Here is a 17544-nt window from a genome sequence, read left to right on the forward strand (position 1 = left end):
GCTAATAGCCACCCATTATCAGGAACACATTTGTGGAGCTCGGGGCTCCTTTTATGTCATTTGGCCGGTCAAAGAGGCAATTCTGTGTGATTACAGCACACAAAAATCACCCAGAGAGACGTCTTAACACGCTGCTATTTATTAACAATCGCTAACTCTTCAGTGGGCGTTGAGTCCCCTCGTAAGATACAACACCACAATTTGCTTTTAGCAAACAGCCTTGATGAAGTTTCTGGGGTGGAGGAGTGGTCACTCAGCCTCTCCTTAATGGGAACTGTCAGGATAATTTCCACCAGGCTGGCAGGGAATTACAGGAGGTAACAGTGGGCATGATCTACCCGCAAGTCAGCAACGCCACGGTCAGCTCAGGAACTCCCAGGCTGCTCTCCCAGAGCCTCAATGTCCAGTCCTGATGTCAAGGATGGATGGATCAGGCCCACATTAATGCCGAGAACCACTCTCCTCCTGACCAGCCAGCTGTTCCCAAACACCTTCACCATCATCCCTCAAAACAACTCTAAGCTTTATTCACTTTATTTGTCCCCTTCTGACTGAACCTCGCTCAGCCAAGCTGCTGAAACCCCAGTTTTATGGAGCTCTGATGAAGAGCCTGGAGTCTCTGGGCATCCCTCTGCCAGCTGTGGATTTGGAACAGTGTGAGGAGCCAGGGAACCCAAGGAGGAGAGCGGGGTCTGTTCCCAGCTGTGGACACACAGCTCCATCACTTAAGCCCATCTCTTCCAAGGCCTCTCAGCTGATCTGATTTAGGTGACAAACACTGGCTTTATCTTCTGGGGGCCTATTTTGATCCCCTGGACATGGAAGGGAATAATTCTGCCCCTCCACCTCTCTTCCAAAGCTTAATTCAGCTTAGATTCCTGCTGTGTGCAAATGCCTCGGGGGGTTCCTAGGGCTGTGTCACAACAATCAAGCAGCAGCACCTTATTCTCTGCTGCTCCAGACTTTTGGGAAGGATGGAGGAGAGACAGGAGAGAGCTTCTGGCTTAACTGTTTGTGAGCAGGTCAGATGGCACGCCTGGTTTTTAAACTCCTGCTTTTCTTGCATATGGAAAAATGTTTCCGTTGCAGCCTTTCCCTTTAAAGCATGGAGAGGAGAAAATAAAACCACTTTCCACAATGAAGCTGGCAATAATCAAAATGGCCAATTCCTCCACGGGCAGCAGCTCTTTGCTTCTGAGAAAGCAGGGGCAGAAGTGGACTTTAATCAAGTTGTGCAGCAGCACTGACACAGGCACTGCGGGAAACAGCAAACCTCAATCTCCCCGGGTCAGTCCTGGAAAATCAAATGCTCTAGGATCCACTCCACTGCCCTGGGATGAAGTGCAACAATGCAGGTATTCATACAAACATTCAAAGCAGAGGGGATTTGTCCCTACTGCTCAGTGCAACATTAATTCTCTAAAACTCCTTCAAATGAGGTTGTGCTGAGGTGAGGGTCGGCTCCATCTCCCAGGCAAATAATGATAAGACATGAGGAAATGGTCTCAAAATGCACCAGGGGAGGTTCAATTTGGATATTAGGAAAATTTCTCCATTGGAAGGGAGGTGAATCATTGGGGCAGGCTCCTCAGGGAAGTGATGGAGTCACTATCCCTGGAAATGTTAAAAAAAAAAAAAGTAGTAGATGTGGCACTGAGATGTGTTTAGGGGGTGTGGTGGGATTCAGTTGAAGGTTGGATTTGATGGTCCTGGAGGTCTTTTCTAACGTGAACAATTTTATGATTCATGGACCATGCCATGTTCTGAACACTGCTGGTTGCCACAAGCTAAGACACAGCCAGGGAGCATTGTAAAAATTAAATATTAGGGCCAATTACAGGAGCTGCTCAAGCTGCTCCCATTCTAGAGCTGCCTCTGCCATGGAACTTACAATTATTATCATTATCATAATAATAATTGTTACTACTACCACTATTACCATTACTGGCATTATTTTACCATAGGGACATATGTTCTGTAACTACTTTAAAAATGAGTCTTCTCTCCTGCACCTTCCAGCTTGGAATTGTCCTTTCCTTGTGCTGCACAGAGAATAACCAGTTCAAATTCCTTAACTGACTTGGAAGCTCACTGCCCTCATCCCTTGCAGCTTCCCAGCTGAGCACCTTGCAGGGAAATGTGGTAAGATTTACACACAGCTAAAATAAAATGAGTCCATAGCAGACTGGGAATGGAAAAATGAGAGTAGAATCCAGACTGTGTTTATCCTGATTTAAGCAGTATTTTGGTTCCATGCCAGGCAACAGCATTTCACCAAATTACTCCAAACCAGCCTGCTGTTTGTTTTACACTATCAGTGGCGTGCTGGAGAGTGGTGCCAGACCAGCAGCTCTCCCCACAGCATGGACAAAACGTTCCTTCCCCTTTCCAGTGCATCCTGCCCTTTGGAGAGACTGCCTGAGGAGTGGGCAACACCTGAGCTCTCGGTGTCTGCAGGATGGCTCCTGCCCAAGATGCTCAGATCACCCATCTGCGATCATCACGCAGAGCAAATACCCACCCTCCCTTTCCCTTTGCCTGTTGAAGAGCAATCCTCAAGAAAATCCTTCCTCCAAAGCACAAGGAATGAGGATTTGTGCAAAGATTGCACAAGCCATGCTTGAAGCATCTCTTAAAAACTGCCTTTATCCAAGACCATTTAATTCAGAGAATCACAGAATATCCTGAGCTGGAAGAGACCCACAGGGATCATCAAGTCCTGCACAGGAGACCCCAACAATCCCACCCTGTGCCTGAGAGCATTGTCCAAACTCTCCTTGAGCTCTGTCAGTCTTGGGGCCGTGACATTCCCTGGGGAGCCTGTTCCAGTGCTCAACGACCCTCTGGATGAAGAATCTTTTCCTGATGTCCAGCCTAACCCTCCCCTGACACAGCTCCAGCCATTCCCTCAGGTCCTGTCACTGTCATGGAGAGAAGGAATTGAAGGAGAAGCTCCTCTGCTTCCCCTCATGAGGAAGCTGCAGACCCTGATGAGTTCTCCCCTCAGTCTCCTCTTCTCCAGAAAAAAACCTTAATTATTATTTGCAGATGCTCCCATCTCTCACTATTCAATCACTGGAGATCCCTGCCCTAACAATGGCTCCTGAACCAAACTAAGGCTGAACCAACAACTTTGGAGTAAAACATCCCCAGTTCACTTCCAGTCCTCAGAGGCTTTTGGGGGTTTCTTGGCTAAGAAAAGGAGATGAAGGGATTTCAGCCATTTGGGTTATTCTGTTGTTATGAGGATAATGACAGCTTTATTCCCATTGCAATCTGAGGAGCCTCTGGGATCCAGCGCTTTTCCATCCCCAGCTGGTCACTGGGGAGCCACTGGTGCAAATTCCCTCTACGTGGAGCAAACAGAGATCTCCAAGCAGCCCTCAAGGAATCAGCTTCCAACCCCAACCCCCAACTCCTTCACAGCTGAGTGATTGGAAAGCGGAGCTGTAACAGCCTCTGGATTTACAGCTGTACTGAGATGATATAAACACAACCCAAAGTGGCCCCAGCAGTCGGATATTCCCCACCTGGGGAGATGCTGGCATGATTGCCATGTTTAAAAAGAGGGAAAAGAACCATTCGTCACGGAAAATGAAAGCGTTGTCTCACTTGTGGGAGAAGAGCAGAGTCGTTTTGCTTTCTCGGATTTATTGAATGTATTCTGTGTATTCTTGTGGTAAGCAGGGCAGGTAGGCAGGGAGCAATGGAGCTGCAGGCTGAGTTTTGGCTGGCTGTTATCACATGCAGCACAATATCACTGTCTTGATTAGACACTCATATTTGGAGGGACATTTCGAGCTCAAATACTCCCAGTTACAACTGTGACATTACTTTTCCACACATATTGTCCATTTCTGATTAAAGATTACCAGAATCTTGCCAGCAGGTTTATCTACTCAGCTATTACTTGATAGCAAAAGTATAAAGGGCACAAACCTTTCACAAACTGCTTCAATTTGGGCTTAAATGAACATAATAAAAATGACTTACCCATTCCCTTCCGCATGGCAATTTAAGGGCAACCTCAGCCTTTGTGCAGGGCATAAAGGGCTCAGAGGTGAAGCAGATTGTCAAATTAACCTAAAGAATTGCTTTTGCAGGCCAAAGTACAACAGAGATGGGTGCAGAATAATAGAAGAAAGACAAGCAACACTCAACAGTTCGCCTGACTCTTTGAACGCACCGTGCTCAGTCCCTGAAGTGCTTTGAAAAGGAAGATAATCTCATTTAGCACTAATTCTGCCTCCCACTCCACGAGCCCGTGAAACCCAGCCTCCAGCACCCACTCGTTACCATTTTCAAACAAGCCCCTTTGTGATGCTCCCACGCCGTCCTCCTGCCTTGGGAGAAGCTCCTCGAGAGCCCCCTCAAAAGGCACCCAGAGCTTCCAACCTCTCCTGTAAAGCCCTGCCTGGTGCAAATGCTCACAGGCAAATCCACCCAGAGCTTCCAGTCTCTCCTGTAAAGCCCTGCCTGGTGCAAATGCTCACAGGCAAATCCACCCAGAGCTTCCAACCTCTCCTGTAAAGCCCTGCCTGGTGCAAATGCTCACAGGCAAATCCACCCAGAGCTTCCAACCTCTCCTGTAAAGCCCTGCCTGGTGCAAATGCTCACAGGCAAATCCACCCAGAGCTTCCAACCTCTCCTGTAAAGCCCTGCCTGGTGCAATGCCCAGAGCCCAATCCACCCAGAGCTTCCACGCTCCCCTGTGAAGCCCTGCTGTTATGAACAAGTTTATAAGTTAATCGATTGTTACCATGTTCTGTTAATTGTTAAATGTTACCATGTCAAATGTTGATCCCCAAGGTGAATGCATAGACTGTTAATCACCCATATTGTTAATTACCCTAACCAAATAGTCCCTTATCTGTATTCTCTGTCCGTCGGGTATTGCCTCTGCTGCTCCCCAAAATGGCACAATATGCAAATAAAGGGACTCTAGGGACACTGGGTGCTACTTACAGACAAAAACCCCTTGAGACAACAAGCCAGTGTAAAATCTGAGACTAGAAATAGCACCCCCAGACTGGCGTAGCAGTGGAGAAGGTAAAACCACCAACCAAAGCAACTTTATCATGTCACCATGACCTCAACAGTTCTTCATCTGCAGGACATCCTTATGACAACCAGCCCCAAAATTGGTCTTCAAAGGAACGCCTGTGAGGACGGCAGCCCCAGCTCTGCTGTGTACCAAAGCTGCCACCTCCTCCTCCACACTGCCAAAAGGCAGCAGCGGCGGTGTGTGCGACCCCGCGGGCCCCCACCCAGAGCTGACTTCTTAATAAAGGCATGAAAAAGGAGCAGGTCTCCTTGCCCCTTTTATTTCACTGCCTGGTGCAATGCCCACAGCCCAATCCACCCAGAGCTTCCACGCTCCCCTGTGAAGCCCTGCCTGGTGCAATGCCCACAGCCCAGTCCTGGCAGACGTGCCGCGACTTCCCGCGGCTCGCCGTGACTAACAACCTTGTGCCGTTCACAGGGGCCCCCACGCCCGCCCCCACCCCGGCATCCTGGGGCTCCAGATGGAAGATTCAGCTGAATTTCCCACGCTGCTGGGTCAGGGTGGCTTTGTGGCTCAGCGCTGAGCAGGTTGAAGTGGTGCTCTCAGAGCTGAAGTCTCCTGGCTGGCACAGCGGTACAGGCTGCGGGTTGTAAATATGAGATGACAGTGGATCGACAGCCACAGGTGGAAGTGGGAAGTTGTGGACAGACTCGGTGATTTTTGGCTTCCCCACCTGCCTCCAGCCCATTCCTCCACCTCCCACCAATGTGCTGCCCCTCTGCTACGTTCCTCTCTTTATACTCGGCAAGGCACAGACACCAAGGGGATCTACATCACAGAATTCCAGGTAGGAGAGTGGAAAAGACCTGACAAGCTCAGCTCACGCCTCAGCCTGATGCAAAACCATCAAAACCAGCCCCAGCCTCTTCAAGAAAACCTTTGCTGATGGAGTCTGGGCTCTTGACTATCCCTGCAGTCAGAAGGTTTTTCCTTGTGCCTGAATTAAATCTCTCGCTCTGCAATTTGAACCCATTCCCCAGCAGACACAGAAAGCAGATTATTCCCTTTCCACAGCCACCTTCAACCTGTTTGAAGATTATCATCCTCTTTCCCCTCAGCCTTTTTTCTTTGAGGAAAGAGCCAAAATGTCTCACAGAGCTCAGCCATCAGTGTGGAGGCACCACACCAAACATCTCTGACACATCATCCTCTCCCACACGCCCTCCCACACTCTGGGCCGTGCCAGTCATCCTGCCTGGACCCGGAGCAGAGTAATCCCAGGCAGGTAACACTCACGCACTTGCTTCACATTTTTGGCCCTCAAATCTGCTCACAAGTGAGGCTGAGCACTGCTTTCCGAGCTTTCAGGAAAGGGGAAAGTGGGAATTGGGAAGACCCTGGTGTCCTGGCTTAAATCCACACCTCCTTTAGCAGAGCAGCGAGCTGTGGCAGGGTAATAGGGCAGCTGTCACACTCGCTAAGCTGCCTTGATGGCAACATGCCATTAAGCACAGCAGCTCAGAATAAGCACCAAACCCCTCAGGAATGCCTGGACATGCAGGATCCCAGGCATTCTCTGTGAGGCTTTAATCTGGAGCTGGAGACAGGGGACCAACCCCAGCCCCGCTCCGCTCCTGGGGTCACTCGGTTAACGCCAGTGCCGCTCTCGCCTTTCCACCCAAGGGTGAATTTGGCTCGGCATTACTCACGCTCCAGCACTGAATCCCACTACGGCTTTAAGCTCCCAGGCACTTGATCCTGCTCCTCTCCCACGTCCCCTTCAGATGGAGAGATACGGGAGGGTGATGCAGCATTTGCCTGCAGGAGAGTCCCTGCCAGGGCTGCGCCGAGCTCGGCGGCTCCGGCTGGCGGGGGCCGAGCCGCAGCCCCACGCTGCTGCAATCCCACCAGCTGGAGTTTTGTCAGGAGTTACAGGCCTGGGAGAATCCACCAGCGCCGAGCAGGAACTCGGGGAGGGAAGCTGTCAGCTGGGAATATCTCCCCGAGAACCCGACGGATCGACAGACAGCGAAATCCGCAGACAGCCGCCAAGGAGGTGGGATGCTGGATGACTGCTTATTATGCTGAGCCAAATCCTCCTATTATTACCTCCTGTGCTACCTGTCTTCTTTTAATATATTCAAGTGTTGTCTCTGCTAGAAGCACAGCACAGCGCTGAGAGGGAATTCCTGTCCCACTTGTCTCTCATGCTTTGCCTGTGTATGTTCCAATATCAATCACTTATTTGCTAATGGGATCTTTTATTAGATATCTGTGTACAGCACACAGCAGTGGCTATCTCCAGTCAATTCTTGCAGCAGAATAACAAGCCCAGGCTGCCTCTGGCACCTGGAGCGCACCACAAGCTCTGTCAGTGATCCCCTTCCTCTTAAAACCCAACATAAATCACCTGTACATCAGCTCCGAGTTCTCTCCAAACTCAAATGAGATTTAGCCTGAATTCACTCTGCAGCACAAACTGACAGACTCCACATCAGTGACAGAGCAACCCTTTAAAACCAGGGGATTTCCAGCAAAGCAAAAATGCAGGAACACAGTCCAGTGCTTTCTGTTAAGAGGGCACTTCAGAAAAAATAATGCACTTCTTTCAAGAGGGAGTTAGACCGTGCGTTGGCCCGTTTGGCCCCCTAAGAGCATCACACATCCTGTTTCCTTCTTAATCATATTAAGAGAGAGAGTAGGAGGGGAAAACTGTCTGCCCAGCTGGTTCCTATCCTGTCTTCTCCATACTATCCACGCCTGCTGAAACTCAGGAGGGCTAAACTGGATTTAGTGAAAAGAGCCTCCCTGCTGAGCACAGCAAAGAGCAGCCTGTGATTTACAGAATCACCAGCTTGATCCTACGGGCTGCCACGGACCTTGAGGAAAAGCACCCCAGAGAAAACACAGCAGCTGCTCCTGCTGTGGAGCAGGAGATGGGCAAAGCCCAGAAATCCCCAGCAGCACTCAGACCACATCCTTCCCCAATCCCAGCACGGAGCTCTCCCGGGATGAGCAGAGCCCGGCTGGAGTGGCCTTTCACCACTCCCACCTTGGCATCTCCGCACCCAGGGGGGGTTCAGTGGCAACTGCACAAATCCCCAGGAAATCTTAGGCAACATTTCCAGCTCAAGAGGCACAATCAGCTCCTAAGAGACACTCTACACGCAGCAGCATCCTGGAGAGGACGGGGTGATTGCAGGAAGAGGTGCCAGCAGCACGAGCACGGGAGCTCGCAGAGGATTTGGACCTCAAAAGCCCAAATGTTCGTGGCTCAGCAATGTTCACCCTGGCACAGCTCCTGGCAAGCGGGCAGGACAAGGCTCCTAATGCTCTGTCAGGGAAATGACAGCACTTGGTGCTTCCTGGAGCACCCTTCAGGCTCGGGGCACTGTGCAAATGTGGATGCACAGAGCCCGGGGTGTCACCTGCAAGGGTGCTGCAGCTGGAGAAAGGGAAGCAGAAAGCAAGGAAGTGTTTAGCTCAAGGTCACAATTTCACTGACAGGCACAGAAAACCTCTGGCTGTAGCCTCAACAACACACCCAAAGACACCAAACTCTTCCCCAAACCCTGGTACAATCTGTCCGGAGTTTGATGTCTCAAACACTTTCAGCCTGGCAAAACTGAAAACTTCCCTTCCTCAGAAAAGTCCAACATTTGAATTGCAGAAGAAGCAGCACCAATATTAACTAAGCCTGGAAACTGTTGTGAACGTGAGAATTGTCAGTTCTCAAGGTATGCAAAAGGCTTTGTTCTTATCCAGACTCCAAATTTCACGTGATAAGTGATGGAAGAATATAAATGTTAAAATGTTCACCTCCAAATTAAGTTCTCCAGTCTTATCTAAATGAAACTGCTATAATTTTCCATCAAAATGTTGTCAGAATTGCTACACCCTTACAAAATATTTGATTCATAACACCAATTTTTTTTTTAAATTTTTTGCTGCTGGGAAACCTGGATCTCCTCCCTGTGCAAGAGAGGCCCTACAGAATTTTAGGAGCTTAAAATAACCCACCACGTGTGTGTGCACTGTCCATGAAGTACAGAGAGCTCCTTAGCACAGGACAATCTTCCCAGGGGGAAGATCCTCGGGGCACAACAAGATCTTTGAAGGTCCCTTCCATCCCAAAATGTGAGAGTTTCAGGGACAGAAAAGGAAATGTTGTGAGTTGAGAGAGGAGCTCTATCCCACGGGTAGGAAGCACATCAGGAAATGTGTTTCCCATTCTTGCAAACTGGAGGTAACACCGAACAAAGCCTCTCACAACATCCTGGGATACAAACAAGGTTGGAAAATATCTCTGAGATCATCAAGTCCAACCATCAAACCAGCACCACATCTGCACATTTTTTGAATGCTTCCAGGGATGGCAAATCCACTGCTTCCTTGGGCAGCCTCTTCCAATGCTTGACAACCTTTTCCATGAAGAGTTTTTTTTCCTAATATCCAATCTAAACCTCTAACATTAAGACCATTTCCTCTTGTCTCACAGGGCTGCCCACTGTGGATGCTCATCTTCCTGGCCAGCACTCACCCAGGCCAGCTCTGCTAAAATAAACCCCACAAAACTCTACACCTGCTGGTTTTGCCTGTCAGAAAACACCACCACGGAAGCAAGATGTCCCAAAAATTCAGTGCAGGCACAACAAACTCAGCACCCCTACAAGTTCTTGCCACCAGCTTTGAATCTTCATCAAGCCTAGAAATGAGAGGACAGCTCAGATGCCTCTCTCTGCTCAGCTTTCTGCAGGCAGGACCAGTAAGGAGAGGGAGAGACAACAGAGATTTATTTATTTGTGGAGTTTTACTCCAGCCCTAAGGGCTGCACAAATCACAGAACCATCAGCTGGGGATGGAAGGGACCTTGAAGATCATCCAATTCCAAAGCCCTGCCATGGTCAGAGACACCTTCCACCACACCAGCTTTCCAAAAACCCCGTCCAAACTGTCCTGAACGAAGCTTTAAAGCTTGATTGACATTACAAAGGCCAAGCACAAGGTGGAAGGCCGCAAAGACAACACGAGCCAAACTCAGATGAGACAACCAGAGTGAAAGGCTTTGTTGCTCATCCTCAGGCTCCTGTTCTGCTTCCTTCCCAGCTCCAAAAATTGGCAAAATATATTGAAAAAAACACCTCACATGCAGCTCTGTGGTTTCCCTTTGCCCTCATTCTCTGTTAGCACTGCCACTGTGCAGGTGTAGCACCACAGGCATTGCCCTTCCGCGACAGGCAGGGGATAAAGCTAAAACAAAAAGACAGTCCCAAAATGCTTGTCTGTGTTCCTTATTTTAAGAGGTTTTAATCTTTCATGATGGTCAAACAGCAGTTGTGCCAAAGCAGGGCATGAGGCTGCCTCTGTCAAGTGGAAATAGCAGGGGAAATCAAACACAAAGCTGAACTCCAGCTTTTGAGCTGGATCCGAACAGCTCCATCACAGCTTGGGGATGTCTGTCTCCCAAACTGATTCAAAACACAGCACTTTCAGCCTCCAGCTTCACTCAAATCAAGGAAAACTGCTTCCTTTCCCCACTACATGAGCAACTCTCAGGTCCCAGCCCGGGCAAACTGTCCTTGGCCAGTCCGAATCAGCAGCAACACTCGTCCCAAAAGCCTTTTTTCACTGCAAAGGAGCTGTGCCCATACCAGGGTTACAAATATTTCAAGCTGCCAGGGCCAAAGGCTCCAGAAAGGAGATTTATAGCAATAAATAATATTAATGACACAGGCGGACGGAGCTTCTTGTCCTGAGAGCTCCAAAGGCACATGAAAAACTGCACCATAAATGTCACCACCGCAGACACCAACGATGACGAGATGCCACCTCTGGGGACGGGAGGCAACGTGGGCTTGTTCAGAATGAGATTTGGGAAGGAAAATGAGGGAGTGAGGAGCTGGATGAGCACAGCCATGCGAGCTCACAAGGCAGGCACAGGCAGGAGAGGGGTCCCAGCTGGTTCAGCCTGTGTGGTGCTCGCCATCATCATCAGACCCTCGGACTGGCTTAGCTGGGGGACTCAGGAGATACCCAAGCCCCAGTTCTCCCCCCAACACAGCCAAAGGACTCATCCTGATGGTCATGAGAGGACTCAAGGATGGGAAAAAATGAGTTGGGAAAACGTAACCCAACCAGCAGCCAGAGGAGTTGGGAAGAGGGCAAAAGAAGCAATTTTAGGCCTAAACTCCAAAGGAGCAGCTGCAAGTCTAGCTGCAGATATAATAAAACATGCCTGGGGGAAGGAAGCTGTATCCTCCTGCAGCCAAGCCCACTCTCAAATACAAAAATACTTGCAGGGATGATAAAGGGCACCCACTCTGTGTTATCCAGATAACACCCAAACACCTGGAGCTGAGGGAGCAGCAGCAGCATCTGGCCACAAAATACATTAACCATTTTTTCCCTAGGCTGCTTAATTAAATAATACCAAGCAGTGTGTGAACATAAAATCTACATAAGAGAAATTCCTGCTTTAGCCAAGGCAAAGATTCTCTTTGCTTTCCCCCCCCTTGCCTGATCCTCTGCCCAATTCCAGAAGATGGATCAGCAGGGGACCTTCACCAGCAGCTCAGCTGCACATCTGGGCTCTCTTCACTCCAGGCTTTGCCTTAGAAGTCTCCCTGCAGCAGAAATCCCACTTTGTTTTCCCCAGCCACGCAACCTCCACAAAACTTTGTCAGGATATCTCAAAGTCCTTGCCGTGCAGGGCAAGGCTCACTCATCAGTCACAACCTCTGGAGCCAGACCCTAAATCTGCTGGAGCTTGGGGTGAAGCCCTGCTGCTGGCAGGTCAGAGCCCTGCAAGCTCCCAGGGCAGGTGATAAATCCCACCTGGCTCACCCTGTCCACCTCAAGAAGGCTGGAAACACTCCTAGAGAGCACCAGCCCAGCAGCTGCTTCCCTGCCTGCTTGGTTTTTGGTGGCAGGACAAGGAGACAGCAACCCCTGGGACAAGAGGGGTGCAGGGATGCCGGGACTGATGCAACCAGCTGTGTTCCAGGCAGGAACTCACTCCCAGCCCTATCTCTGAGCATCCTTCCATCAGAATATCTGTACCTGGCACCACGGAGTTGGTGCCTCTGTCCAGAGGATCCCAAAAGCTGCTCTGCCCAATACCCCAGAGCCCATTTCTCAGCCCTGTGGTGGCTGGGCCTGCCTGGGGCCCGGGCAAACACAACCAACACTGTGTCTTTAAAACCACTTCAGTGCAGATGTTGTTTCCATGGTAACTAGTGGACCAAATACATTAGTGTTTCTAATAATAAACCAAACCTTCATCTTGGAAAATGTGATCCCCCCTCTCCCTTTACCACACTCACCCTTCCTTTCTTCCTTTCCCCTCCCCTTTTGCCGAATTAAGCCAGCATTTAACAAGCAAGCCATAATTAGTAAATAATTGCAAGGGCCCAGTAACTCCCAGTGCCCAGGCGGATGGAGAAGCTTTAGGTGGAGGAGGGGGTGGCTTTGCTCTGGGAACCTGGGAACTGTCCAAAAAGGGATGAACTACTTAAAAAAAAAAAAAACCGAAAAGAAAGAAAAACAAATTTAAAAGCACAAGGTGGGAGAGAGGAGCCTGCGAAGCGTCTTTTGACCACCCCAGTGCCGTCTTTAGTGCCCTGGCACCCTCCCCGCGCTCTGACTCAGGGTGCAGCCGCCCAGCGATAATTTCTAGGAATCTCGCACTTTTTTTTTTTTTTTTCTCTTTTTTTTTTTTTTTTTTCCGGAGGCTCCGTCCGAGACGCGGCACCGACTTCGTGTCCCCGACAAGCGGCCAAAACTTCCCAACTCCTCCCCTCCACGCTCCCCGATTCCGGAGTGGGAACCACACACACGCACACCCCAAATCTGCGTGGGGCGGCGGGAAGGACGCCGAGGCGGGGATGGAGACGGGCGGGGAGGGAGGCGGAGCGGGGCGATTCCGCCCCCCCAAAATCCACCACGTGCGAAGACTCCGTGCGTGGGGGAGCCCACGGGAGTGGAGACGCCTGCGGGGGCCGGCGGCTCCCCGCGTTTCGCGGGATTCGCGTCCCGAGGCGCAGCGCAGGGATGGAAGGATGGATGGGGAGGACGCGGGGAGAGCAGCGCGGCAGCAGCCCCGATGTCCGTGCGCTTGTGTCCCCAAAGCCGCGGTCAGGCTCGGGGGAAAGGGGAGAGGAAGGACGGCGGGGAAGGAAGGGGGAGGGTTATGCAAAGCCTCACGCTGTGTCGCCACGGCCCCGGTGACACCGGACTGCAGCAGCGGCAGCAGCGGCCGCGCTCGGGGCTGTCCCCGCCGCGGCTCCGCGGTACCCGAGCGCCGGGGATGCTCCGCTGCATCCCGGGCGCGTCTCCTTCCCTCCCGCTTCATTCCGCGCTGTCCCCCCGTGTGTCCCCACGCCTGCCCGGCCCCTCCGCTCCTCCCTCCGAGGAACTCACCATGTCGGGGCTGAGCTGGGCTAAGATGGCGAAGGCGGAGAGCCGGTCACACAGGCACTTGGTCCGGGAGGCGTCGAGCGGGACCGTTCGGCAGCCGCGCCAGGACCAGGCGCCGGGCGGAGAGGCGGAGGCGGAGGCTCTGCTGGAGGGAGGAGAGCAGGGAGGGAGGGACGGGGCGGCGGAGCGGGGAGAGAGGGAGAGCGGCCGTCAGGGCGGGCGGGGAGCGGGCACCGCGCCCCCCGCCGCCCCCATCCCACCGACCCCCCCCCCACGGGACCTGCTTCTCCATCCTGGTCCCGGTGCGGGTCCGTCCCCGCGTCCCCCGCCCCGCTGTGACCCCTCCATCACCCCCCACGCATGGGAACGGCCCCTGCAGCCCCCGGGCTGCCCGGACTCGCGATCGCCGTACACATCTCCCTGACCCTATAGCCCTGCCCCACATGTCCCATACACATCTCCCTGACCCTATAGCCCTGCCCCACATGTCCCATATACACGTCCCTAACCCTATAGCTCACCTATCCCGTGTTCGCACAGCCTCGTCCCACACAGGCGCCCCGTGAATGCATAAGCCTATAGTCCTGCCCCATATATCCCATATACACCTTCCTGACCCTACAGCTCTTTTCCACATATCCCATATACACCTCTCTAACCCTCTAGCCCTGTCCCACATATCCCATATACACCCCCCAAACCTATAGCCCTGCCCCACATATCCCATATACACCTTCCTGACCCTATAGTCCTGCCCCACATATCCCATATACACCTTCCTGACCCTATAGTCCTGCCCCACATATCCCATATACAACTCTCTAACCCTCTAGCCCTGTCCCATGTGTCCCATATACACCTTCCTGACCCTATAGTCCTGCCCCACATATCCCATATACAACTCTCTAACCCTCTAGCCCTGTCCCATGTGTCCCATATACACCTTCCTGACCCTATAGCCCTGCCCCACATATCCCATATACAACGTTTTGCCCCTATAACTCATCCTACTTATCCCACGTTCATCTTAACCCTACAACCCTGCCCCACATATTCAATATCCACATTCTTAACCCCATAGCCCTTTCCCACTCATCCCATGTACACTTTCTATGCCCAGTCCCACATATCCCCTATACATTTCCTTGAGCCTGTAGCCCTGTCCCACTTGTTCCATATGCCCACCCTTAACCCTATAGCTCTGCCCCATTAATCCCATATGCCTGTGCACAACATCCCACCCAACACGTGCTGCACAACCCTACAGCCCTGTGACACCCACCATACTGATCCACATAAATAATCCTGCAGCCCTGTCCCTACACGGCCTGAACACTCCTCCCCATCCCTACAGCCACATATCCCATTTATGGCTACAACACTACAGACCAAAAATACACCTGACTCCCCCCACAGCCCATCTCTCACCCCATACACCCCAACCCCCCGCTCCACACCCCATACAGATGTGTACAGATGTGTACAGATGTGTACAGATCTCCCCCAGCCACAGAAACCCCAATTCACAGCTTTACCCCTCCCTTGTTCCTTCTCCAAAGGTCAGGCCAGGACCCTCCTCAGTCCTTTCCCACATTCCCAGAGCTCTGGGCATGGCAGGGATGTTCCTCCCTCATGGCCAGAGGGACCTGAAGACATCAAAGGGACAGATCCCTGCTTTGTCCTGGCATCCTTTCAGGCTGGGGAAAAGCAGCAGAATGGGGAAGGGGCCATGGATAGGGATGTCTCCATGGTTTTCATCCCACAGGTGGAGTGGTTTCATTGGGAAAAATGACTGCAGCCCCATCTCTGTGCGAGCACAAGGGGCTAAGCCAGGGAAAAGGGGAATCTCCTGCTCTGCCTCATGTTCTGGGACAGCGGAGGGCCAAAACCTGCAGTCATTTTCCACCCATTGCTTCTGTGTCTTGTCCGGTCCCATCTCCTGGGATGTGGTCACGCAGGGAGAGCAGATGCAGAGAGCAAGTGCACAAACTCAGTAGACAGGGAGAAGGTCAGCATCCCTTTTCATAACCTGTGCTCCACAGGAGCCTGAGACAGGATGTGGAGGCAGAGCAGAAGGGCCATCTGCCCTCACTGAAGGGACATGGGGAAAGATGTCCCATCTCCACAGCTGACCACCCTCAGAGGAGGGGACCTCGGCAGCAACGCCAGCAGCGAGCCCACGGCAGCTCCAGATGGAGCCAAGCTGCTCAGCAGCCTTGGGTGCATCACAGATGGCCTGGACAGCTCTGTGCTGCTGGCTCCAGAGACCTGCCCTGAGTCACAGACAAGTTCTTTGCAGGTCTTGACTCAGTGCGGGCTCTGACCTGCTCCTCTCGCAGCGATTCCGAGCCTCCCTCCACCTCCCTGTGCCACCGTGGCCTGCATGACAGAGCACCAGCACATCCTGCTGTCAGTGTCTGCTCAGATCCTGTTCAACATGTGACACTGAGCCTCCCTGAATTATTTCTGGTTTGGCTTAGAGCACTGTTCATAGCTTAAAAAAAAAAAAAAAAGTTTTACTGTAGAAGTTGTAGGCAATACACAGAAACGTTTTTTAATTTTTTTTTTTCTGGTGCTCATCCAGAGCTTTATAAATGTCTGGACCCCACTAAATATCTGAATGTCCCATTCCTGGAAGTGTCCAAGGCCAGGTTGGATGGGGTTTGGAGCAACCTGGTCTAGTGGAAAGTGTCCCTGCCTCCATGGCAGGCAGCTGGAATTAAATAATCTTGAAGGTCCCTTCCAACCCAAACCATTCTGTGATCCCGTGGTTCTCTGTTCATCCATCTCATGGGACATAAATCTGTCTTCTCTGGATCAGCAGCTCTTCATATGATTTTCTCTGAGCTGTCACATCATGTCTTGGAGACTTTCAGACCCTAGGATTGTTCTTTGCTCTCTTTCATGCACCTTCTGACATCCCCCAACACCCTTCTTAGAAGGAGATCCAAGGCCAGACTCGTGGGAAATCTGAATTCTGTATTCTCCCCTCTACGTCCTGCTCGTATTTCCAAGATCTGCATTATTGAGTTGTTCTGTTTATCCACTCTTACCGAGAAAAATGCTTTAGTTATGATGTTTACAAATAATGACAAATTCCCAGGCTCCAACAACCAGTTCTGTATTCTCCTAGAAAGTATTAATTTAGCTTGACAAAATCTATTTTCCATAAGTTGATTGCTATTAATGCCTCTGCTTTAATGAGTGTGCTATTATTCAATTATCATCATAATATTACCCACAATCCCTAAATTTTTGGATCCCTTTTCAGATGGATATTGTGCCTACGACTGCTACTGTGCTTACACACACATGCTCCTCTCTCCAGATTTGGGGAACTTTTCCACCTTTCTTTTCCTACAGAGCAATGATCCCAAATTAGTTTTAACCTGCTCTTTTAAAATCCTTGCGTTCCAAATTGCTCTGTCTTGTTACTCTTGCACACATCTCACTTTGTTGGATGATGTACAGCAGGTTTTCCAGCTGCTGGTGTAATGAAGAGTATTTCATCAGGCTGGGATGTGGATTAAGGAACCAGGCTCTCTTCCAATTACAGAATACAGGCGTTTATTGAAATTCCTGCATTATTATAAATAAATCTGTCATTTCGAGCTTGTAACAAACCAATACCGTCAGGATTTATTATGGGTTTAGTAGACTCTAAATTTTGCTTTTTATTCATCTTTGCTGTTCTGAAGAATAAAATTGTTACACCTTTCCTTTTTTTTTCTCTTGTATTTTTCAAGCTTTTAATTTGCATTGCTTGCTGTCAATTTATCCTTTGTCCAGATTTCCACAACAGCTTTTACTTTCCCTCTGTAACAGACTGCTGTGGGGGTTTTTTGTAGATATTGGTGCATTTGGCTTGTGGTGGGGTTTTTTTATCAACTGAGGGTTTTTTAGTGCTCTGTTTATCTTTTTTTTCATTTATGGGTTTGAGAATATCTAGAAAAGTGCTTTTAAAAGGCTCCTAATGATAGAATTTTGGAATCATGGAATGGTTTTGGAAGGGACCATGACGATCATCTTTTTTCCAGCCTCCTGCCATGGGCAAGGACACCTTCCACTAGCCCAGACTGCTCAATGTTCCATCCAACCTGGCCTTGGAAACTTCCATGGATGGG

At 50.6% G+C, this 17544-nt stretch overlaps 1 protein-coding gene across 2 annotated transcripts in view; it reads right to left on the reverse strand.

Annotated features, from left to right (window-relative positions):
- Positions 1–17544, reverse strand: part of ADGRB1 (adhesion G protein-coupled receptor B1) — a 162668-nt gene that overhangs the window by 73493 nt on the left and 71631 nt on the right. Inside the window, exon 16 of one of the 2 annotated variants that reach the window (XM_063405525.1) lies at positions 13424–13562. In XM_063405525.1, coding sequence (XP_063261595.1) covers positions 13424–13562 — 139 coding nt within the window. Of the gene's footprint in view, positions 1–13423; positions 13576–17544 lie in introns of those variants that run through there. The other variant, XM_063405610.1, reaches the window with a different exon arrangement.

Source organism: Prinia subflava, chromosome 1 (assembly GCF_021018805.1).
Source record: "Prinia subflava isolate CZ2003 ecotype Zambia chromosome 1, Cam_Psub_1.2, whole genome shotgun sequence".
In the NCBI taxonomy this organism is placed as follows: Eukaryota; Metazoa; Chordata; class Aves; order Passeriformes; family Cisticolidae; genus Prinia; species Prinia subflava.